The following is a 24,690-nucleotide window of genomic DNA, read 5'->3' on the forward strand; positions in this document are numbered from 1 at the left end:
CCTCCCCAGAGCAGGTCCTTCCCTGGACAGCCGGGCCGGCAGGGAGGACGGCTCTCTGGGGAGAGAGAGGCTGGAGGAGGAGGAGGCGGAAGGGATCAAAAGGGGGAGGGGGGGGAGGGCGGCGGAGCAGCGGTGCAGGACAGAACCCCTCAGATCCCAGTCTGGGGTTTACCGTCTCAGACTGTGTAGTAGGAAAACACCAGACCCAGCAGACAGCTGAGCACGGTCTTTTCATGGTGTCACCAGCTCCACTACAGCAGGAAGCAGGGGATGGATGCAGAAAAGGAATCGGCGGTAAACGATTATGCGAGCCTTGAGAAATGAGGAGGGATTTGACCGAAGTTCGCAAACAACACTAAAGATCTTTGAAGGAAAGGATATTCTAGAAGAAGAATATGGGACCTAAAGGCATTGTGGCATACCTGACCAATAACTGGTCTGGGTATGAAACATATTGTTTTATAAAAGAATTTGAAATGATGAAAAAAAAGTTCACACTAGGGAGCTAAAACATTGAGGGGGCGAGAAGAGAGAGAGAGAGAGAGAGAGAGAGAGAGAGACAGAGAGAAAGAGAGAGAACGAGTGAGTTAAAAAAAAAGGGGGGCCAGGAGGTAGGTGTGGCTGTCTATGAATTAGGTTGGACGGTGAGCCTCCCTAGTCGCCCCACACCCCTCCAACCTGCTCCCGAAGAAACAGGACGCTGCGCTCCTTAGCGCCCCGACGCTCACCACCACGGACAGCTCCCCTTTTGAAGCGGCGCAACGCCCGGGCTACGCGCTCAAACACGCGCCGTCCATCTTAAAAGCGTGGCTCTGCGGTGCTGCGCGAACATACCAGACATACGTGCGCCTGTCTCGTCGTCTGTTGTGTGCTTTGTGTGTGTGTGTGTGTGCATCCCAGTGCTGTAGATGGGCTGATGCAGGCACTGGGCCAAACTGGGAGGGTGCTGTTGCTGACTCAGCCGCCACTGCTGCATTAATTTATCTGCACTGCAGTGCTCCCTCCCTCCCTCTGCCTCTCTCCACCTTGCTGCACTCGCACAGCCATCCCGAGCAGGGCAGAGGGAGAGGAAGACGCTCCACGGAAGATAAGGACCAGGTTACCCGCATGCGGAATTGTTCTGGACGAATGGCTAAGATGGAGGGAAACATTCCATGTGGCAACCCCTGGGAGATGGGGCGTGAGAGCGGGAAGAGCGGGGGATGAGGAATCCTGGGGAAAGGGGGGGGGGGAGAGGAAGACAAGCGGACCATGTGACTCAGAGAGAGAGCCGGGGAGAGAACATTTTGTGATGGTGAAAAAAGAGAGATGGAGGGAGAGGAGGAGGGGAGATGGGAGGGTCCTTAAGGAGAGCGCAGCCTCCAGTCTACAGTACACACAGGGAGAGTGCATGATTCTTTAGGACATGGAGACGCGACTATATATCGTTTTGGGAGAATGCACGCCATTCTCTTTTAGAAACTCCTTGTTTCTAAAAAATGATTTTTTTTTCTCTCCCTTTTTCAGGCTATGCCGGAAAACCCATACTGATCAATATCATCGTGTGTGGGTGGCTCAGATGTATTCACACAGGGCTGTAAGGTCGTGGTCGGGGGGGGGGTTGTGATATCATCCCTGTGGGTCCCCTACTTCACAGTGGACCGCAGAAAATAGCATCAGTGAACAGATGGACTCCATGACACAATGGTTTGAGGTCCATGTTCTCGTTGTGATGGAGGCGTGGTGTTACTATGGGGGCTTTTTACAAATTCAATACAGCTATTAGATTTGAAAGCCTGCCTTCCAGCAGCGCTGTTATATCATGCTCTTTTCATGCCATGTGTTGCAATCCACTTGCATCTACAGGAAGGCACTACAGTCAGCCCAAACACGCAACATTGTGACAGGGAGCGGGATAACAGATTACGTTTCTAATAATTCAAATGGAACTAACATGTCAAAGACAATGGAAAACACTTCATGCACATTTGAATTAAAAGTGAGCTTAAAACAATACTTTGTAGTTGTACTGCGACAGAAATAGGTTTAGGTGATAACACGGGTCACACAGGTACAGCAACATAGAGAATTACTTAAATAAATCCACGGACAATATGTAACTGGAAGGCTGCTTTATTGGTAATAAAAAGGTTCGTGCTCAAATGAAGACAATCTTTCATAAGTTCTTACTAAGAGTCCAAGTGGTTGTGCAACACACCATACTGTACTGTATATCCTTTTTTATCACGGTGTCAAATGATAACAGTTTGAAAAGCATTTTTTTTTTCAGCAAAATGAAAAAAAGCCTATCATAAACCATGCTAAAAAATGAGTCCCATAATTAAATATCAATAAAAAAATAAATTTCAGATGGACAGAACAGAAATATAGAAGGCAAGCTGCTTTTTCACAAGCCAAGTGGGTGACACATATAGCACAGAGAACAGAACACTTGAGTTAGCCATTTTTTTGTTAACATTGCACTGTTAAATATCTAGATGGAATGGGGGGGTGTATAAGACAATCCTCAGGCAGTATATCTGACTTCTTGTGTATACTCAGGTCCCTGATTATGTGGTGCTCCATGTCATCACACCCCCTAACAATCCACCCTCCCTCGCCCCTGCCCTCCACAGTTTGGAAACATTTGAAGTTGTGGCATCATCGTCCAAATTCACAGAAAAAGCAGAAAAAGGCACATGCCACTGAGTGGAACGACACTTGAACCCAAAAAAAGGAAAGAAAACAACGTATAGATGAAAAGCAAGAAGACTTGTTGGGTAAGAGTTTGTAACTGTAACGGCACTGATGTGTATGGGTAGGCCATGGGAGATTGTGATATTCAGTGGATGAAGCAGCCACACCAACTGATCTAACTTGGGACAAATTACTGGTTTAATATGTTGAGTGAGGAGCATGTGTGTTGGTGTGTGTGCGTGGGTGTCTGTGTCAGTGCCTCTATGTGTGTGTTTGTGTGTGTGTGTGTGTACATATTCTGTGCAGGTGACAGGTATGAAAACTTTGCAGAAAGTGAGAAATGTGCTGGTAGCATAATCCTTTCATTGTTATCAGGCTACAATCCACTGCAAGCAGCTCCAGTTGCATCATACATGAGCTATTCCTCAACACTTATGGTGCTGGACCAACCAGTTTTAGACATCCACTGAACGTGTTGCACATAAATCAAATGTGACAGTGTTCTTCTGTATAATGTATATACATATAGACATATATATGTATCCATGTATATATCTTTTGTATTATATATTATCTATATTTCATTCAATTTCCATCAACAAAGTGAAAAGTGTCAAAAAATCCAAAAGGTAACAAATGTGACAAAGGGCATAGCTGGAAGCCATTCTATATTATTGTTATTATTCATTTTAGATTATTATTAGCAACTTTTTAAAATTCAGTATTTACAAAAAAACACAACAAAGCATGCCAATAAAATAAAATAATATAATACAGTATTTATAGTTTCTCTCAAAAAGTTCATTCTTTTTCAGCGATTGTGCCATTTACATCCTAGCCTGCACTGTACATATATTTGTTTTCATTTTTTTCTTCCTCCAAGCGTGAACGCATCCTTCTAAACATTACATCCAAGATGAGCATGGGAAACGTCGGCAGGCGTTGGAGTTGCTCTCGTGGTTCTTGTTTGGGAATGTATTTGGTTTAAGTGTGCAGCGGCCAAACTGAATTTGAGACCTCATGTAAACAGACCTCAGGTATTTGTCCAGACAGGGGGTTCAGGTACAGGCAGTGTTAAACACACCACAATGGCTTCTGTGGCATGTCCTTAGATGCCAATTGTGGCCAGGCATCTGTTTGTAAATAGGACCATCCTTCCTGTGTAGAAAAAAAGCCAGCAGATATACCTAAGGAGAAGGTTGTGTCTCGCCTACAGTACCACTCACAGAGAGACTGGACTCCGGCCCGCTCTCTCGTCTGAGCGGCATCCTCAGAGTTGTCGTGATAGAAATGATTAGCTGATGAATCCATGTCGATGTGAGGCCTATGGATATATCTCCATTTCCGACAGGACAAGCTTTGAGATGTCGATAACAGAACATAACTTCTCCCAAACTCGGAAGAGCCTTCTCGAGTGGGGGGTCAGGATGATGAGCTTGTGACAGGATGGGGGCAAGCTTGGGTCCAACACTGCACAGTGTTAAAGAGGTCCCAAAAAGTGCAATGATACACTGACACACATGGGACTTTCAGCACTCCGAACAAAGATAGAAGCCCTATTTTCTCTCTCCCTGCGGCCCTGGCCAAACCTTATCCCTCTCTTATTTTCATGGCAGTCAGTCTAGAACCTTCTGGAGGGAGTGGCTCGACTCGCTTTCAGTAACATTGGTCCATAATATCCCTCCGCTTCCCTGAAATATCAAACAAGTACCTTTTTTTCCTAACATTCCAAAACCTTTTTTTGGCCGGCCGGGTGTGTTTTAGCGTGTGCCGGGAGAGCCTCATTACGTCCTCGTGGGCATTCTTCGCTCTATCTATTGTTCTAGATGGTCATCGTCACATGCTCGCGGTTGAGAACCCTCTTTCCAGAGTGCCATATAAGAAGGTCATCGTAATTCAACAGAAGGGTCTGGGAAAAGGCTACACGCTGTTCACCACGTAACTCACGTGAGTAATACTCTAATAGAGAGAACTGACAGAGGATTTTTTTTAAAAGAAGCTGAACAGCTATGAAAGGAATCGATGGAAGCTTTAGGTCGACCTTGTGAGTGAGGATCCCACCTTGCCCATAACGGCCCGGCCAGGTCCACCAACACAGCCGTCAGGGCGGGTCCACTCACTCGCACTCCTGGCCCCCACCACACTCGGTCTCCATGGTGGGATACCTTGGTCTGCCCTCACTGCTACAATGACAGAGACCACCAGCAGGGGAATTAACCATCAGGGGCTAACGTGTTAACTCCAAGGTAGATACAAGACCCCAGATTTGGTTTCGAATGACAGACCTAGTTCTGCAACAAAAAGAAATATGTGCATCCTAGTTTATGGAAGATGTGTCTCTCAGCATCGCCCAATCACTGCCCCGCTCACAAAACTCAGAGAAGCAAAAATGTATACTGGTTTTGAATTGAGAATCGCCTCTGAGTGCTTGGATCCTCTGCTTGCCTTTAATCTCTAAAGGTTTGATAAGTCTGGCAGTTGAAAAGCAATATTAGAGATGGGTAGAGTCATACCAGTTAAATTCCCTCAATATTCTTACTATCACATATATATAAATATATATATCCAATATGATATATATCAAGATTTTCCTGTCAAGATAATTCTTCTTCCAAGTGGACAGTCTCAAGCTTATGGTCAAGCCACTGTTGTGGTCTGAGAATTAGTGTCTTGTGGACTATGATCACTCATGCATGATTCCTGATCAAAACATGCCTTCATGCAGGTCATTTCTATGCATTGAACGAGCACAATTATTATTATTTATCTGGAACTCGGTCGGAGCAAGTCCCCTCCAGCCAAAACATGGACTTAATGCCCCCTACCCAATCAGTGTGAAAGCCCATGTAGAAAATGTCTTTTTCAATGTCAGTATAACAAAGAGAAGATGAGAGGATTAAGTGACATGGGCAAAATGTTAGTATTTTCTTCTTTTTTTTTGCTGCTCAAATAATGTTAAGATGCAAGTATACTCAGCACATGGAAACTGCCTACTGTCTTGTCTACTGTTCCGTATTTTTCTTTCCTCTAACTATGACATTTCCTTGAATTTAATGTTGCTTGGTTGATTCTTGGTTTTCCTTGATAAGTATGCTGAACTCAAAGGAATGGAAATCCCCTCAGACTGCTAAGACAGTTCTAGAAGGTTCTGGCAGGGTTCCACGGAGATGGACATTTGCTGCAGGGGGTCCACACAAGGTGGTGGCAGAGAAAGGCTTCTCCAAATTACAACATCTAGCAGAAAACTCTGTCCATTCAACTGACAGTCCACAGGAAATATGTGTGCCATTGGCTGTGCACACTTTTGAGTCATTTTTTCTTGTGGTGCCTCCTCGTTTGGAGAAATTGGTCACGATTGCAGCAAAGTCCTGTGGTAAACTGATTGTTTGGTTCGGTTGTCTTCAACAAAGTAAGAAACCATGTTGCCTTGAACATAGTCAAGTCTGTAAACATTTTTTTTATGTTTTGTAGTTTTTTTACTTGCAAATGATCTTTTTGTACATTTGAAGGGGGTCGGCCTCAGAGTCTCTCCTCGTTGTGTCTTACTGGACCTTGACAGCCACTGAACCCTAACATTTGGATTCCCGTTCATCTTTTTGGTTTCTGTCCTTCTCTTTCCTTCCCCCTTCGATTTCTTCCTGTTTTTCCTTGTCGGGTTTGGTCACACTGTCATAGGAGGGGAGCGAGGCAGTGGAAGGTGTGCTCTCTTTCTTCTCCTGGTTGGTCCCTCCATTCTCCAGCTTGTTGTTGGTGAAAGTTCGCCGCCGCTTGCACACAAAACCGCGCCTGATGAGATGGGCACGGTAGGCGTTCTGGATCCTCTTGGCTGAGACATCCTCTTGCCGGCGGCGGAGGGTGGTTGTGATTGGCTCGTAGGACACCTTGGACGGGTTGGCCGCCACAAAGCGCTCCTCCATCTGCTGCCTCAGCATGTCCAGCTCGCCGCTGTCACCCAACACACGCTTGGTGAAGGCAAACAGGATGTCCAGGCAGTGGATACGGTCACCACTCACCATGGGCATGTCCATAGCGATCAGCTCTATGGTGTTGGGCTTGGGCACGCGCAACGGGTGCTCTAACGTGTCGGCAAAGTCTCCAAGTTTGGCGAAGGTGATGAACTGCGAGGCGGTGGGGTCAAACTTCTCCCAGATCTCGTAGAAGGTCTCAAAGTCGTCCTCGCTGAGCGGGTCGGCGCTCTCCTCCGTGGCCACGCTGAAGTTCTCCAGGATGATGGCGATGTACATGTTGACCACGATGAGGAAGGAGATGATGATGTACATGACGAAGAAGAAGATGCCCACCGAGGGGTTGCCGCAGTCGCCCTTCACCGTGGTGCCGGGGTTCTCGAAGTTCGGGTCGCAGTCGGGGGGGTAGTTCAGGATGGGCAGGAGGAGGCCGTCCCAGCCAGCAGACGTGGTGATCATGAACAGGCAGATCATGCTGTTCCCAAAAGTCTCAAAGTTATACAAGTCATCGATCCCCGCGCCATGTTTGACGTAGCCGAAGTTGGACATGCCGAAGATGGAAAAGATGAACATGACCAAGAACAGCAGGAGCCCGATGTTGAACAGAGCTGGCAGTGACATCATCAGGGCAAAGAGCAAAGTTCGGATACCCTTGGCTCCTTTGATCAAACGTAGGATACGGCCAATACGTGCCAGTCGGATGACCCTGAACAGGGTCGGTGAGACAAAGTACTTCTCAATGATATCTGCCAGGAACATACCTGAGGGTGCATAAAATAAACAGTTAGTGGATAGCCAAGCCCCACTCCGACTATTTAGGCACAATCCACATAAAACAAAACAGGATTTCTGTGAATAGGTTTAAAGGTCTTGATTCCCACCATCGGCCGTCCAGTTAGCTCTAAACTGCAAAGTAATACAACAAATAACTAAAACACAGAAATGTTTTTACACTTGACACTTACCAACTACAGAGAGGATGACGACCACCACATCAAAGATGTTCCAGCCATTAGTGAAGTAGTAGTGGCGCAGAGCGAAGAGCTTGAGCACAAACTCGGTGGTGAAGGCCACGATGAAGATGAAGTTGACCCAGTAGAGGATGTTCTCCGTCTCGTCCGACTGGTCGTCCGTCTCCACCATCATGGTGACCATGTTCAGGCAGATGAGGATCATGATGGAGATGTCAAAGACCTGCTGGGTTACAAAGTCAAACACCATCCCCTGGATCTTGTTCTGGCGAGGAGAAACGACGAAAAGAAGAACACAGCCATTATAATGCATCGCTGCCACACAAAGCACTGACCCACTTGGATCATGTTTTCTGTGACTGTTTGTGATGAAGACGCGAGTGGAGGGCAAACCTGTGGTCGCGGAATAGGCTTTTGGGGTTTTTTGGAACCCAGTTTCTTCATGGCATTGTAGTATTTTTTCTGTTCTTCTGTCATGAAGATATCCTGACCCCCAAAGTATAGGGGATACACAAAGATTTGGTTACAACCCCTATTTTTTATTAAGGTAAGTCTACCAGTGCATAAAACCAAGGGCAGAAGGACCCGAAGCAGACATCCTTTGAAATGTAGAATTTTAGCATAGAGAGGGCATGCCAGAAAAGGGTATTTATCTTTTTCTTCTGCTGGTTGAAGTTGTCAATGATCACACCGATGAAGAGGTTGAGGGTGAAAAAGGAGCCGAAGATGATGAAGATTACAAAGTAGATGTACATGTAGATGTTGTCTTCATAAATAGGCTGGTCTTCCACCTAAACAGAGATGAAAAGTTCAACATGCTTATTCGACAGGATTGCATATGGTATTAAAATAGCTGTCATTACCTCTTGCACACACTGCACAAAACATTGTTTTAATTACTGACACAACGGTATGTTATAGTACCCTTCTTGAGTCGACTGCTGCGTACATAATGTCCATCCAGCCTTTGAAAGTGGCCTTTTAAAAAGGGGAGATACAAGTCAGATTAACGAGGGTGGAAGCCCCAAAGAAAATGTATCATGTTCAAATTATGGCAAGAGATACCCAAACCAAACCAAAATATGATTTGTGTCCTGCAAAAGAGCTTGGAAAGAAACAAGGAAATGAGGAAAGAGTGCCGAAAAAGCAACAATGAGGAAAAAGACATGAATAGAAGAAGCACAACAGAGCCTCGGAGCACTTTGAGAAGACATGGATGGACAAGTGAGAGGAGAAAAGCACAGCTGGTGAGCGACAGAGAGGAGAGAGACACGAGGACAGGATGGAAGAGAAAAGAGGGGCCGCTCTCACCACTTGGAGCAGGGCAAGGTAGCCGGCGCCGACATTGTCAAAGTTGATCTTGACATTCTTCCACCTGACCTCAGAATAGTTTGCGGCCATGAGGGCCAGGCATTGCGTTTTGTTGTTGACCACGTCCGGTTCAAAGTACGCCTCGGCGGTTTCGTTAAAACAGTAGTAGTACTTGCCCGCAAACAAGTTGACCCCCATGATACTGAAAATCAGCCAAAAGATGAGGCAAACCAGCAACACATTCATAATTGAAGGGATGGCACCCACCAAGGCGTTGACTACCACCTAGACCAGACCGGGGAAGACAGGACATGACAGAGTGAAAGCCTTGAAGCCAACCCTGTGACACCAAACCCTGCCTATAGAGCGTTGCTGCATACTGCTATGGCATCTGCTCAAATGTGGCTTTTGTGTGTGAAAAAAAGGTGCGTTCTAAACACAGAAGTGGAATTCCGTTGAGGTGGCATCACGCATTCAGCTGTGGCCGTTTGGATATTTGTGACCATGGGTGTAGGGCTCCTGCAGTGCATTTAAAAGTACAGGGAGAGAGCGGTGACGGTCCCGTTTTAATTAGGACTTCACTAATGTGACCGCATCCCACTTTGATCTGATCCGGCACGTGGCTGGCCCAGGGGGGAGGAGCACATGCACTGACACACCACTTTGTCTTCCTGATAGTCCAGGCTATGGTGCAGATGAATGGACCTATGGACGATCGCAATACCAGTATGCAGCCTCAGCTCTATACTATACAACACCCCCCCCCCCTCCCCCAATTATCACTCTCTGACACTTGGCCTAACACATTTTTTATACACCCACCTCCCAGACTAGCACATTTGAAATGTTAGTTACATACAATGAATAATAAACACTACAGCATTCTAATCTCGTTAATTCCCCGCCTTAGATCCAAAGTTTAGCCCCTACTAGCATCTAGCCGGACCACCTCCCGTACACTCATTTGGCAGTAAGCTCAGCGCAGGGTGGAGCGCTCACTAACAGTGTCAGGCAGGCCGACCAGCAGCTCTCAGGCAGACAGCTGAGCATGCATGTCTTTCGCAGACTCATTTGTGGAGCCATATTCCCTCCTCATACAGACAAGACACGGGATGGGGTGGGGCGGGGGGAGGGGGCGTCAGGGGGGGGTGGCGCTGAGCTCTCGGAGCAGGATTCTCTCAGCATGTGCAGAGTTTGATAAAGGTGTCGTCGTACTACTTTTTAAATTTTGGGTCTGTATGTGATCTTAAAGCGTTAGACGCTTCATTTTTAAATATTCAGGTGTTTAATATATGGACTGCCATGTATTTGATTGCAATTTTGAACACAAACAGTATGTACAGTAAACAAATACTTATATTATCCATAGAAAAATGGATGTGAAAGTCAATCTTTCTGGGTGCTGGGATGCTAATAGGGCTCCCAGTGCATGTGAACAGTGCACGTGAACACCTCCCGCTGGTCCCATAGGCAGCAGTTCACTCGCTGAGAGAACGACCGCTAGCTGTGGCTCTAGCTAAGCTAGAACTGACAGGTTGAAAAAATTCCAGGTATTTAAGACTAGGGATGTGCTTTTTTTATCAAAAGAGGGAAAATGGCTTTCAAAAGTGCATAATGTGCATCGGCAATTAGATAGTACATGCGTGTTACATGGCATTGTTGTGCAATCTCAAGAACCATTCAAATCAATAAATAAATAGATAGAGAAATGTGTGGATAGAGAGATAAAGAGATAATGGCCGTATCATTGCTTGCTTATAGGTCTAATCAGTGTATGGGACCGCTGCTGTGACTAACAAACATATTCTAAGCACGGTATGGATCCTGTAAAACAGGAATCGAGACCTATGAATCCAATATGGCAAAACCTGTGCCTGGGTGTCACTGTTAATAGGAATATCAATGTGTCGTCTGCTAATCTTTAATATGCAGTAGCAAAGGGCTCAGAGTTGATATTCAATGGCCCAGTGGTAAACATTATCATTTGCAATATCCTGTTGATCGTCGGCAGTCTGTTGGAAAATAAACAAAAAAAATGCAGTAACATTCTTATTACTTGGTCATTGCGGACAAAGCTCATAAGCAGAATTGGGAAAAAAGTATTGTTCTAAGTGTGACCGGCATAAGGACTAGTGACGGTGTCATTCTCGTAGGATGCATTGCGCAAAAAAAGAACGAATGAAATTCCAAAAGCAGCAATAAGAGAGAGCATTTAAGAAATCAGTCAAAACAGCCCACAGTCATTGCATGTTAGGCAGTGCAATGTGTTCTATATTAAGCTGCACTGCCAGCTCGGTGCTGTTGAGTTGCATTGGCGTCCTGCGTTCCAAGGTGCCAGAAAACTCAAGGCAGAGGGAATGTAAAGGTTCTCAACATTCTAACTCTCCAGAATCTCTTTCATATGGTGTCATCTCTCCATTCGCGTACTTCCCTGTCCATTTATTTATCACGTTGACCTCTATTTTCATTCAGTTTCAAACAAAATGACAAGTCAATTGATGAACAAAGACATTATAAAGGAAGTAAATTGGTACAGCGGGATCAAATTCTTGCATTAATTTTTTGTTCACTTGCATTACTGGGCCACCCTCACTTCATACCACATACACTCTATGAATGTGGTCATTCATAGGCACATTGGTACAGGACTGAAACATTCTACAACAATGAGGTTCCATGATAACTGTACCAAACCTCAAAAATGACACAACTGTTCAGACCAGTCTAGACTTATCCCTACGCAAAGTACACAAACTGACAGCTACCACATTGGTATTTGTTTCTGCATTCATAAGAACATCCATGAAGCTTATCCAGGGCCTAAAGGTTCTGATGTCTGCTTGTTTTGGCCACGGCATCATTTTTTTATTCCGCTGGATAAATAATATGAATGGGAAATTTCTGTATGAATGGAAGTTCAAATTGAAAAACTATCCTCAGAAAAGAATAGGAATGTCCTTCACCTGGTCTGTAATATTTGGGGCATTGAGAGGGGAGACACATTCTCTGCCTAAAGGGTTGAGAGTGTTGTCCTAACGCTGTCATGATGGCCCCTGCCTCCCCCCACCCCCCACCCCCTTCCCGATCCACTGCTCTGATAGACATCCAACTGGGCCCAGTGTTGCCTCCCAGTTTCCCTTCCTGTGGGAGTGGAAGGAAACAGGATGTGGGACCTGTAGTATGCGCTGTGTTGTGCCATGACATGGTGACAGTAATGTCTTGAGATGGCAGCTTCACATATTTCCTAAGCTTCTGCCTTGGGTCAAAATCCACCAAAAACCAAACCAAAGATGTTACATCTGGCCTGTGTGCTTACGTACTGTACATTGACCAAATAAGTCCATACCAAGTCAACTATTATTCATTTGATTTAAACTACGAGACTAGAATTGTTTTTAACAAGTCCGTTGGAAGTTTTGATCCCAAAGAAAGTCAAAAGAAGTAACTGGCAGAAGCTTAACAAATACTTTCCTCCCAAACCCACATCAATGTGAGTGTGTGGTTTTCTGTCTCAGTCCCTGATACAGATCGATCCTGGACAAGCAGGAGAGAGTGCGGTGGTGACCCGCCCGGCCGGCTGGCCCAGCGGAACATGGGCCGAGATGGAGTGAGCAGTGGAGGAGGAGGAGGGGGAGAGGGGGAAGGCAGAGTGCTGCACAGTGCTGCACATGGAGGGGGTCCGGAGGAGGGGAGTGGGGGCTGTGGTACAGAAGAGAAGCTCAAACTAGAAGACAAGGCAACCAGTCCAAGGGTAGAGAGAGAGGGAGAGACAGAGAGAGGGAGGGAGAGAGAGAGGGAGAGACTACAGGTGACAACAACCAGGCCCAACCCATCACTACCCCACCAGTCACAATGTGGACCAATCAGTTTGTAGAACATCGCAAATAAGATAGCCGAAACAACCAGAGAAACCATTTGGCCCAAAGGCTTGCTGCTTTAGAAGAAACCAATGAATCAGTAGAAGACAACATGGTTCATGGTTTGGGCCAACAAGAGCTGCAGTATTACTGCTGCTTCCATTGTTATTATGGTAACAGATTCCTCCACATGGTTGTTTCCAAGTCATCCTGTGAGGTCAGGCTTGTGTTGTGACTGGCGAGCGAGGGGGGGGGGGGGAGGGGGGAGGGGGGGGGGGGGGGGAGGGGTTGGAGGGTGATTGGGGTCCCTGGTTCCCACTGGTTGTTCTCTGAGCCAAATGTATTGGGATGGGGTGAACTGGGTAGGTAGGTATGTGTTAGGGTAGCGGGGGACAGGTGGAGGGAAGGGAGTTCTAGATTAAAAGCAGTAGTTGAGAATTAGGTCAGATGAACAGCCAATTGTTGATTGAAAATGTTCCATGAGATGGCATGTCGTTTGACATATTTTTGATACAGCTTTGACTAATTTCACATTAACATCTATCAAGCCAATCCAAAAAAAAGTATGAAATAAGCAATTTTCTAGTCTTGTGTGATGAGGCAGCTTTATGGCATATCCTGCTATTTCACAGTTTTCTTTTTTTTTCTCAAACAGAGTTCTAAAAAATCTCAATCCAAATAGGGATTATAACAAAAGATTCAATTTCATCTAGTATAATATTTATTTTGGTAAGTATAGCATTTACTATAGCTGCATCATGACTTGGGTTTTTATTCACGTAGAAAGTAAATGGATTTGTGTACATGGAAAGGTGACTTCCTGTCTTTAGTAACTGGTCTTGAAATTCCCCCCAATATGATTTTTGTATGTTTTTTTGTTCTCTTATAAAGTTTGGTTCTTTTTGATCAGTTTCTAGCATGCTTTAACTGTTGAATGGGCATGCGGAAGGATCAGCTGCTTAGCTTTGGCTCTTACCCTCATCCCTTCAAAACGTGACAAGGCTCTGAGGGGTCTCAAGGCCCTTAGTGTCCTGAGTGATTTAATGGGCCCTAGATCGGAGTAGCCCAGCGCATTAGCTACAAGGCTGACTATAGACACCTACACAAAAACAGAGAAGCAAAAGAGGTTCCAAACTGTTAGAAGTGAGAATATTCACTAGGGAAGAGATGGCCCTGGCATAGGCGGAGAGTTGCTTGACATACACACATAAATCTATGCATGTATATGCATGTATAATATTGCATTTATACATGTATATACACTGAGAGAGAAGGTCATTGTTTAGTATAGGTTTTATGTGTGTCGTGTATTTTAGTAGCAGTAGGCCACAGGGATTTGTTTCAGATATTTTAGGGCAGTTGACGAGGCGTGACATGTCCTTTGTACCTGCAAAGAAACTTGTGGTTGAGAGGAGAAAAAAAAGAGAGAGGAAAGGGAAAGAAAGAGAGAGAGACATAAGACTCAAACAGGGGGAAAATTAGGCAGACTAGTGTGCTGCATGACTGATTTAGTATAGATACAGGCGAAGGGGTCGGGGTGGGGGGGGTCGAGGGAGGGAGGGAGGGAAGGTAAAGAGGTTACCCCTGTAGAAATTCATAGAAACCCAACAGACTTGAGAGCCTTACCCTTGCCCCTCTAACATTGTCTCTCCATGTCGCTCTCGGGCTGGGGCATAAAATCCCATACAATTTAAGACAGACAAACTAACGGAACCTAAGAGAAAGAATACAGGTAAGCATATACATGTGCGTCATTTCAGCCAACGTCTTTTGGATCATTTGACACACATTCAGGTATTCACAAAGTAAACCAAGGAGAGCCACAGTCACATGAACCACACACAGAAGAGGGGATGAGGGTTAAAGGGAAGACCGGCTGGTCATTAGCACTGGACGGCACTGAAAGGACGGAATGGCACACAGTCGAATCATAGTAGAATGACGCACAGCAATGTAACAGTAGAATTGGACAGTAGAGTAACAGTATAATGACACGAAGTTACACCACACCCCCTCAAAGAAACTGATGCGTCCTGTACTTTAACAGCGGCTGCTGCCGTCTAATGCTCTCAGCTTCCTGAGGCTTCAAGAAGTAGATTTGAGTGTTTTCAATGTCCCTCAAGAACATCATTTGACATCATGTGTGCAGCACCTTGGGAACAGGAACATCCAGCTGAGCTAAGCTACTTGACATATAGTCAAGTGTCGTTAACAAAGAAGGAAATGGAGGATGAGGAGAGTGGTCAATAAGATGTACTTAGGAGATGCAAGGAGGGAGAGGGTGTGAGTGCAGGAAACTGTCTGCCACAAACCAGACAAGACCAGTCATTAGAGGCTCCTAAGAGGGGAGGGGGGGGAGCTTTCATCAGAGTAGAGTAAGGATTCAGGATGGGGCAAACTTCAGTCCATGCAAGAATGTGATTGGCTTGGGAGCGTTATCGCGATAATATTCATCCAGAGCCATTATTGTGTAATTTCTCTCGGGCTAAACCTGTCTAACAGGCTCTAAGTCAATCTATGAGGTATGCATCTCTGCCTTAACAGCCGTGTTTTATACTGTACGAAGCGAGACCTGGGGTGAGAAAGCACCAGTTTCTTGAGAAAGTGTATATTAACAGTGAACACATTTGAAGGCACCTCCAACACCGACACAACCGGTCAAACTCACCGCCAAAAGTTCACAACATCCAAAGCTGACCAGAGTCACAGAGGGGGGATTTCTAACAAAGGCAAAATCTTCATTCTGACGGACATTCTTACTGTGATAATGGTGAGCATTATCACCACAGTTCGAGATGGGACTCTGTCTGAGTTGGACGTAACCAGAGAGGGAAAGTATTGGACAAAGACCATTAGTTGGTCTGGAGCATGCTATTGTGGTCCTGCTGTACATATCTAGCTTGCTATCCATGATCTTTACAGATGACTTGCCAAAACGCAAATCAACGTGGACACGGACGTTCCCAACTACGAAACAGTAGGCCCTGTGTTGAAAACAGCTCACTTCTGGCAAGCCACTCCACACACAATGGCGAGTATTACAACAAGTGAATGAAGATTTTGCCTTCATCTACAGTTCAGTATGTGGGGTAATTGTCACCTTCAGCCTGACCCCTTGGAGTGCCCCCCCTTCAAAGGAAGCGTGGCCCCCCCCCACAGCGGGCCAGCCGTGTGGGTGACCTCAGCGTCCTGGTGGCCCCTTCACTGCAAGGCAAGGCCAGTGACATCTGGGGCTGTGATCCCATGATGGCGGCAAAACAGAACAGAAACAGAAAAGACAACACGACTAAAAACCAAAGGAACAACAAAAACAAAACAATGGTAAAACGTCTAAAGGAAAATGTCCGATGGAGGATGAATCCACTTCCTCTCGACAATAGTATCATTACGAGGAATTGTAAGGAAAGGATTGTATATATATTTATCCATATACAATGCTACCATGTGCTACACTATTTAGTTTTTTCTATACAGTATATATCTTTTTTTCTCTGAGAAACATGAATGAATTCATTAACATGTATTGAAGATAAAGTACTTCCGATTCCTGATAAGTTTTTCTATATTATCTCTCTGGCTGACTTCTAATAACAATATTATAGTGACATTGAAAAGGTGGCAAATGAAAAGATAACCAAAACATGAGATATCGAAACACAAAAGGTATATGAAACACACACACACACAGAAGTGCACACACACTCAAAAGTAATACATGCTAATGATGGTGTCCCCCTTGTGAGCCCACAGACATGGTTATCATAACCAACGACACAGGAGGCCAGAGGCCCAGGCCAACACACCACCCAGACGCAGAATGACAGCAGCTTTTAAAGGGGGAGACCACTAGTCAGGACCCAACTTACCGCCGGCCGCCTGTCCCCACCATCATTACATTTCAGCACAATGTCAAACATTCCTGGGGTAGAAGGAGGATGGAGACTTTAAGGGGGAACTGGTGGAGGATGGGGAAAGGGGTGGGGGTGGGGTAGGGGGATGGGGGATGGGGGGTAGGGGGATGGGGGATGAGGGGTCATTTGGGTAACAAATGCTTGGGGAAACGTAGAGTCCTGTTTTTTCCCCAAGTGTTAGGTCACAACAGCACACTGTGGTTATCATCACAATCCCTGGCTCTGGAGGAGGCCCGAAGCGTTGTTGGGAGGTGAGGGGTGCGGGCTACAATGCAGTCAGTCCATGGGGGAGGAGTGAGGGGGAGACGGTAATTTTGAAACTATAATGGGATTTGTCTTTGGCAGAATCAATACTGAGGGTGGAGTGTCTTCCATAACATCCTTATATCAGTGTCCGTGTTCTCTTAATTCCATTTCACACGCAACAAGAGCTGGAGCCAAATGCATATTGGTGAAGACATGGATCTGTGTGTCCACGGTGTATGTGTGGTGTGGTCATAATGACTGCCAGTATTAACTGTCACTGTCATTGTGTAAAATTATAATCGAAGTGTGTTTACTCATCAGTTTTAGATGCTACTGTATACGTAGAAAAAAAGGGTTGATTAAGGTTGATTACTCTATCATCTGGCCCACTTCAGGTATTTTAGCAGTTTTTCTTTCACATATTAGATGTGTGATGTGTTATATTCTGTAGAGAGTTGGTTAGTCCAAAGTGAATGTCAGAACATTGGGAGATTCTTCGTCCATCCATTGACTTAGTACTGGGCCGTAATAATTTCAGTGCCCTTATAAAGTGTAAAATTATTAATTTAGTCTTTCACATTCTCAAATTTCTTTAATGAAATGTATTCCAAAACCCAAATATGAATGAGTCAAAGTATGGGATGAAGAATTTCCCCCGTTCCAAGATTTTCAAAGTTACCTCACAGAAGGAGCAGAGAGTGAGAGCTACACAGAGAGATACAGGGGGACTGAGACACATAGTAAACAGTTAGCAAGTTAAAGACAGCATTGGACACTTCAGACAAGGACACAACTTTAACAAATATCCCGTTGTTGGGGTGAGCACGGCTTGAATATACAGATCAATAAACTGGATTATTGATTGGCTGATTCTAATTTGTGATGATATTTGTATTACAATATCAAAGTATTGACATTTGAATCTTTTGTCTTGTTTAGAATTGGTCTCCATTTGCGCATTAAGGGAAACAGACAACACAATTCCTTGCTTGTTTGAACACCAATGGTAAAAAATTAATAAAATAAAATTAAACTCCAGATTTGCAAGCAGAGAATCCCCTTTTATATTCAAGCGTCTCAGGACTGACAGGAACCCAAGTAAACACAGGGAGATATTGTTGCTTCATGGAGATCTAAAAGGTGACAGGCATACAGATGTACTGTATAGGTGGTCTGTGTAGTTTATGCCATGTCATCTTAAACGACTATTAGGACAATAAGACTGCAAAAATACCACTGATCATAGTGTGTAAATATGCCTCTCACCCTTTATATGCCATGAAGGTTCTCAATAATTTTTCTATTCTATCTCTTCCCTAGCAACATAACCACACCCTGGTCAGCAACAAGGGCATCTACTTTATTCTACGGGGGTGAAAAAATGATATGGAATGTTACTCATTACTCTGTGATTTAACAGAAATCATACTTCTCTCAACATAACAAAAACTCTATACATGTAATGTATGATTTATAGTATAAAAATGCATATATAAAATAAAACTGTATAGCAAAACGTTCACGTAGTATAAGTCATAATAAACAATAATTATTTCAATATATTTTTCGACGTTTTTCTGGTAATCATTTTCATTTTCTGGTAATTCATTCTATATTTAATATTATTATTATTATTAATATATTTTTTGCTTGGTCTGTATTTGTTTCTCTATGATACATCACTACTGCTGCCCCCAATGCCCGTAACAGGGTGTGATTGAGGACCACTTACTGTCCTACCCTAGCCTCCTACCCTAGCCTCCTACCCTGGCCTCCTACCCTAGCCTCCTACCCTAGCCTCCTACCCTAGCCTCCTACCCTAGCCTCCTATCCTAGCCTCCTACCCTGGCCTCCTACCCTAGCCTCCTACCCTGGCCTCCTACCCTAGCCTCCTACCCTAGCCTCCTACCCTGGCCTCCTACCCTAGCCTCCTACCCTAGCCTCCTACCCTGGCCTCCTACCCTAGCCTCCTACCCTAGCCTCCTATCCTAGCCTCCTACCCTGGCCTCCTACCCTAGCCTCCTACCCTAGCCTCCTACCCTAGCCTCCTACCCTAGCCTCCTATCCTAGCCTCCTACCCTGGCCTCCTACCCTAGCCTCATACCCTAGCCTCCTATCCTAGCCTCCTACCCTGGCCAACACGTGAACGTTCAGTATTCAGGAAGGTGAACTTACATCCACAATGAAGAAGTCGAGCCAGCACCAGGCGTTGGTGAAGTACTTAACAAAGCCATAGGCCACCCATTTGAGCAGCATCTCCAGGATGAAGATGTAGGTGAAGACCCGGTCTGCATACTCCAGGATGATCCGGATGGTCTTCCTCTGCTCAATGTACACATCCTCAAAGGCCTGGAGGAGGAGACAACAGCAGAGGAGTTGGGGGCGTGCGGGGGGGGGGGGGGCATGACCGATCACTAACAATCATTCACAGTTTGGGATTGGGGGAGGGGAACAAAGGGGGAAAAAAGCGCCTGTGTGGAGTATACCTCCCCCCGTCTTCCCAGCGCTGTGCACTGCTCTTATTTTAGTATCATTTGACATGCTTGAGAGCATCGGGCCTCCTGGCACCAGAAATAGATCCCCTATCTAATAAATGGTACAGTCCATTAATCACGCCCGTGGCCCCTCCCCGCCGGTCCCCCGGCCTGGTGCAGCTCAGCCCCATCTTGTTCTGGCTCGCATCAATCCCCGCCCCAGACACCGCGGCAACGGGCCTCCTCTACCCTCGTCACATCTCCTCTGGTGTTCTCGACGATTTTCGAGTCATGTCTCAATCTAAACCCCCCTGTTGCTTGTGTGCAAAACATTATTTGATGGTTACTGGTGACCCCACGCCGAATCCTGATGTTTTTTTATCCCGAAATTGTACATTTTAGGCTCTGGTGTTTTGTTGCCGGCGCAGAATGCAGAGTGTGCGGTACGAGCGTCTGTGTGCGTCCCTCCTCACCAGCGCGCCGCTGCTCAGCAGGATCATGAAGATGATGAGGGTCTCAAACCAGTTGTGCTCCACGATCAGGTAACACGTCTTCCTCAAGAACCACCAGTGCTTCCCCCAGCCGTGGGTGATGGGCACGTCACAGCACTTGTACTTGGCAATGCAACCTGGCAGGCAAAAGGCACGGGCATCACAGTACATAAATGCACTCGGAATGAGGAACAGTCATTGAGGCCAATAGACCGGCGTATTGAGGGTGTGTGTGTGTGTGTGTGTGTGTCGGGGTGGGGGCTCCACCCTACCATCTGTCCAGCAGGCGTCGGGGTCCAGATACTCCTCCACCGTCTCCACCACCACCTCCTCCACCACGTCTGGCTTGATGTCAATGGTGCTGCCCTCTGACGAGCTGGTGTCATCCAGCTGCACATGCACACACGCGCACGCACACACGCACACACACACAGACAAACACAAACACAGACAAACGCACACAAACGCATGTTTACTCACATCGGCCGTCCTGAGGCTGCACTGTCCCCAGGGCCTTTGGAATCCCCCAGGACTCCAGTGGGTTAGAATAACACTAAGTAATAGCCCACACCGCAGAGCTGTTGTCCATGCGGACCTAGTTAGTGCATCTGTGTTCAGATAAGGCATCTAAATAACCCAGCCAGGGTATGAAACCGGCCAGCAAATGCACATTACCATGGAGACAATACAGTTTCTTATATACTATTATTATATTTACATTTACATTTATGCATTTAGCAGACACTTTTATCCAAAGCGACTTCCAAGAGAGAGCTTTACAAAAGTGCATAGGTAACTGATCATAACAACGAGATAGCCCCAAACATTGCGGGCAGCCATAATTAGACCAATACGCTTATTGGTCCAGAGAAGGTCTCAAAAGTCCGCAAAAAAGTTTGCAAACTTCTGAAAGTTCGCAGAGGTCTGCAAACGTTTTTTACGGACCTAGCAACAAGTGGTTGCCTTGAAGATGTAGCAATTGACCTTGACAACATGGTGTCTGCTCCAGATTCGTCGTGTTTGATTTGGGATTTTCCCACGTATTGTTGTAGTATATAAGAAACCAAATATAGACTTTGGACAGGTCTGCAAACACTTTGTTGCTTCGATTTGTTAAAACGTTTTAGCAAATCTCTGCTTACAAAGGCGTTTGCAGGCCTGTCGAAAAGTCCACATTTGCAGTTTGTACTGAGGCCATAAATTACCCTTCCTAAACTATTTACACATCTACTGCACTTATCCACAGCATCTGAGAGTGAATGTGAAACTGAAATGGAGACTCAGAGATAAATAGCACATTCAAATCGGTAACAACTGAGATTGGCTCTGTGCTTTGGGTAGAGGGGTGCTATCGGATGGCAGAGCCATCCATTCTGCCCGTCCTTAATGCATTTGCTATCGTTGGGAGAAAGCCACAGGTCAGCACATATCCATTCCATCTTCCAGGCCGAATGATGTTGGATGAGGGCGCTGAGTAATGGAGTTTACATCAGGGCTTTGGAGGGAGATGGAGGGAAGCACAAGGAGAGCAACACCCCTGTCCACTGCATGGTGAGGGAGATGGGAACCGCAGCAACAATGGGGTAGGACCTTGACCAATGACAGCACGCATGCAATATACATATACAATAAGCTCAGCCTTATATTCTGCTTTGCCTATATAAAGATGAAAGAAACGTAACTACCGCCCCAAGCATTTGGCGAAGTGAGAGTAAAACCGAGGCAGAGTCAAGCGACCACCTGTTAAACACCCGACTTTTAAACGTTCCCCCCCCCGGTACGCACCTCCTTGCTGTTCTCGTTCTCCGACTCGCTGCTGAAGTCCTCCGTGTTGAGGTTCTCAAAGTCGGACTCCCCCACGGCGATGGGCACGCACACGGTCAGGTTGGGGTTGTGGATGAAGGACATGTGGTCCTCGTCGATCATGTACTTGCCCACGCTGCTACCGATGCCGCTGGTGGTGCCGTTGCCGTTCTTGGTGTAGTCCAGGTCGCGGTTGATGTCCGCGCCCGTGTGGTTGGCGATGCAGTTGAGCTTCTTGTCGTACATGTCGTCCAGGGGCTTCTGTTCGTCCTCCATGGGCGGCTTGCGCAGGACGCTGGCCATCAGCACGCGCGCCTTGATCTTGCCCCAGGCGATGCCTTTCTTGATGCGGATCACAGAGATCTGGAGGTTGTTGAGCTCGCCGTCGTCATCGGTGGCCGCCAGGTTGTCTGCGCTGAACGAGCTCAGCAACAAGGCAAGGAACAGGTTCAGCACCTGGAGAGGACGGAAGACACACGCGCTGTGACCCCGCCTCGTTACATGACCTCCCGTGAGAGGACTTTAACGCTCTTCACAGGACCCCGGCGATAAATAATCCATAGTTATCTCAGGTCTTTGACCAGTACAATGTGACCTCTCTCTATATTTATTTGTTTCTTTCTTTTTCTTTCTCTCGCTCTCTGTCTTCTCCCAATCTCCCCCCTTCATGCTAAACCCAGAATCAGACACCATATCCCTCCACGTCTCCAAACTCACCACCAGGTTACCGATGACCATGACCATCATGAACACGATCAGACACATGCCCTGGCCGGCCACCTCCATGCAGTCCCACATGGTCTCGATCCACTCCCCGCACAGCACCCGGAACACGATCAGGAACGAGTGGAAGAAGTCGTTCATGTGCCAGCGCGGCAGCTCGCAGTCCTTGGCGATCTTACACACGCAGTCCTTGTAGCTCTTGCCAAACAGCTGCATGCCCACCACGGCGAAGATGAACACGATGATGGCCAGCACCAGGGTCAGGTTCCCCAGGGCGCCCACGGAGTTCCCGATGATCTTGATCAGCATGTTGAGGGTGGGCCACGACTTAGCTAGCTTGAACACTCTCAGCTAAGATAGAGAGAGGGAGAGAGGGAGAGAGAGAGAGAGAGAGAGAGAGAGAGAGAGAGAGAGAGAGAGAGAGAGAGAGAGAGAGAGAGAGAGAGAGAGAGAGAGAGAGAGAGAGATAGAGTGTGTGTTTGAAGGTTAGAGAGTGTGTGGGTATGTTTGTGGGGAAGGGGGGGTTATGACAGGAGATGAGAGAAGAAAACAGAGGACAGTACAGGTTATCTACTGGGGCAGTGAGCAAGAAAAAGACAAGTGTGATTGAAGCCACAGTCGTTGAGCAGGTATCGCTGTGCTGATAACCTTTAGCCCAGACATACAGCATACAGAAGCAACTATCAGTCACTGTTCCTGCTTCCCCTAAAGAGATGTATCATCACCACAACAGAAACGGAGTTACCGTTCAACCAGTGAACACATTCACACATTAGCGTGTCTCATACAAAGCATCGTCGTGGGAAACAGGAGGGCTCGTTTACCAAACGGAAGGAGCGCAGCACGGACAGTCCCTCCACATCGGCCAGCGCCAGCTCCACCAAGCTCAAGGTCACGATGAAGCCGTCGAAGCAGTTCCAGCCTTCCTGGAAGTAGTAGTAGGGGTCCATGGCCACCAGCTTGGCGAACATCTCCACGGCAAAGATTCCAGTGAACACCTGGCGAGAGGAACATGAGCATGAACTGAGGTGCCCTGAGAGGGACACTGTGCGAACAGGACCCACGCTGGGCAATCTCCCTCAATCCAACGCTTAAGCTGTTCCAGACGTAATTGAAATAAAGTTGCCCGTGACTTCAATCAATAATGGTGACAGTGGGGTTGTTGCCGGCGCGTGCGAGGGAAATGTGCCACTGTCTCGTACAGGCGAGGGTCTCGTCTGTGGTCGACGAGGAAACTACAGCTCTAATGAATTACTAAAGGTCGTCTTTAATCACTGCGTTGACACTATGAGTGTTTATAGACCAAGGTGTGAGGGCGGAAGGTGCCCTCGTGTGTGTGAGTGTGCGTGAGTGTGTGTGCGTGAGTGTGTGTGTGAGAGCGTGTGTGTGTAAGTGTGTGTGTGTGTAACCAGCTCTGGAGAGATGACTCATACATCAAGGTCATCCTGGAACTCCCTCCCTGATGTAAAGCGTGTACTTGTCACGGTGTGAGGTGGGGTAGGACCCAAATGCACGAGAGTTGGTATGCAACAGAAGGGGTTTTAATGTCAAAACGGGGAACAGATAGGGTACTCACAGGGACATGGGTAGTAAGGACAAGACAAAGACTGGACACAAAACAGAAACCTAAATACACAGAACCAAACGACACACAGGTGGACACAATGAAGCTAACTAGACAGGTGAAGACAATGACAGGGAAACACTAGGACAGGGCAAAGCCAAAAACAACAGGGGGGCACGGCTGGGGCCGTGACAGAACCCCCCTCTCAAGGGACGTCACCCGACGTCCCACAAGGCAGGGCAGGGGGTCGGATTAGGTCCGTAGGACGACCCGGAGGCAGGGCAGAGGGTCAGGGCAGGTCCGGGGGTCGACCCGGAGGCAGGGCAGAGGGCCGGCGCAGGTCCGGGGGGCGTCCCGGAGGCTGGAGCAGGTCCGGGGAACCACCCGGGGGCAGGACGGGCACAGGGGACAGGCACAGGGGACAGGAGGCGCCTGGGGGCGCGGACGAGGAGGCGTCTGGGAGCGCGGACGAGGAGGCGCCTGGGAGCGGGGGCGCATGGGAGCGCGGGCAATGTGGCAGGCGGCAGCCAGAAGTCCTCGGGCGGAGGAGGAGGCGGCCAGAAGTCCTCGGGCGGAGAAGGCGGTGGCCGGGGCACAGGGCTGGACCGAGGCTGGGGCACAGGGCACGACTCAGGCTGGGGCACAGGGCAGGAACGAGGCTGGGGCACAGGGCAGGAACGAGGCTGGGGCACAGGGCA

General features: G+C 47.0%; 1 protein-coding gene across 4 annotated transcripts in view; it reads right to left on the reverse strand.

The window, feature by feature from the left end:
* Nucleotides 1-2,096: 2,096 nt before the first annotated feature.
* The window catches only part of scn8aa (sodium channel, voltage gated, type VIII, alpha subunit a), a 48,701-nt gene continuing 26,107 nt past the window's right edge, over nt 2,097-24,690 (reverse strand). For all 4 annotated transcript variants that reach the window (XM_062458554.1, XM_062458552.1, XM_062458555.1 and 1 more), the window contains exons 15-27: nt 23,253-23,426; nt 22,423-22,779; nt 21,688-22,161; nt 20,175-20,292; nt 19,885-20,039; nt 19,113-19,286; nt 13,757-13,879; nt 8,924-9,208; nt 8,537-8,590; nt 8,266-8,403; nt 8,006-8,110; nt 7,607-7,877; nt 2,097-7,402 (exon numbers count right to left, since the gene is read on the reverse strand). In XM_062458554.1, coding sequence (XP_062314538.1) covers nt 6,246-7,402; nt 7,607-7,877; nt 8,006-8,110; nt 8,266-8,403; nt 8,537-8,590; nt 8,924-9,208; nt 13,757-13,879; nt 19,113-19,286; nt 19,885-20,039; nt 20,175-20,292; nt 21,688-22,161; nt 22,423-22,779; nt 23,253-23,426 — 3,585 coding nt within the window. In that variant the 3' untranslated portion in view covers nt 2,097-6,245. The remainder of the gene's footprint in view (nt 7,403-7,606; nt 7,878-8,005; nt 8,111-8,265; nt 8,404-8,536; nt 8,591-8,923; nt 9,209-13,756; nt 13,880-19,112; nt 19,287-19,884; nt 20,040-20,174; nt 20,293-21,687; nt 22,162-22,422; nt 22,780-23,252; nt 23,427-24,690) is intronic.

This window comes from Osmerus eperlanus, chromosome 4, assembly GCF_963692335.1.
Source record: "Osmerus eperlanus chromosome 4, fOsmEpe2.1, whole genome shotgun sequence".
NCBI lineage: Eukaryota > Metazoa > Chordata > Actinopteri > Osmeriformes > Osmeridae > Osmerus > Osmerus eperlanus.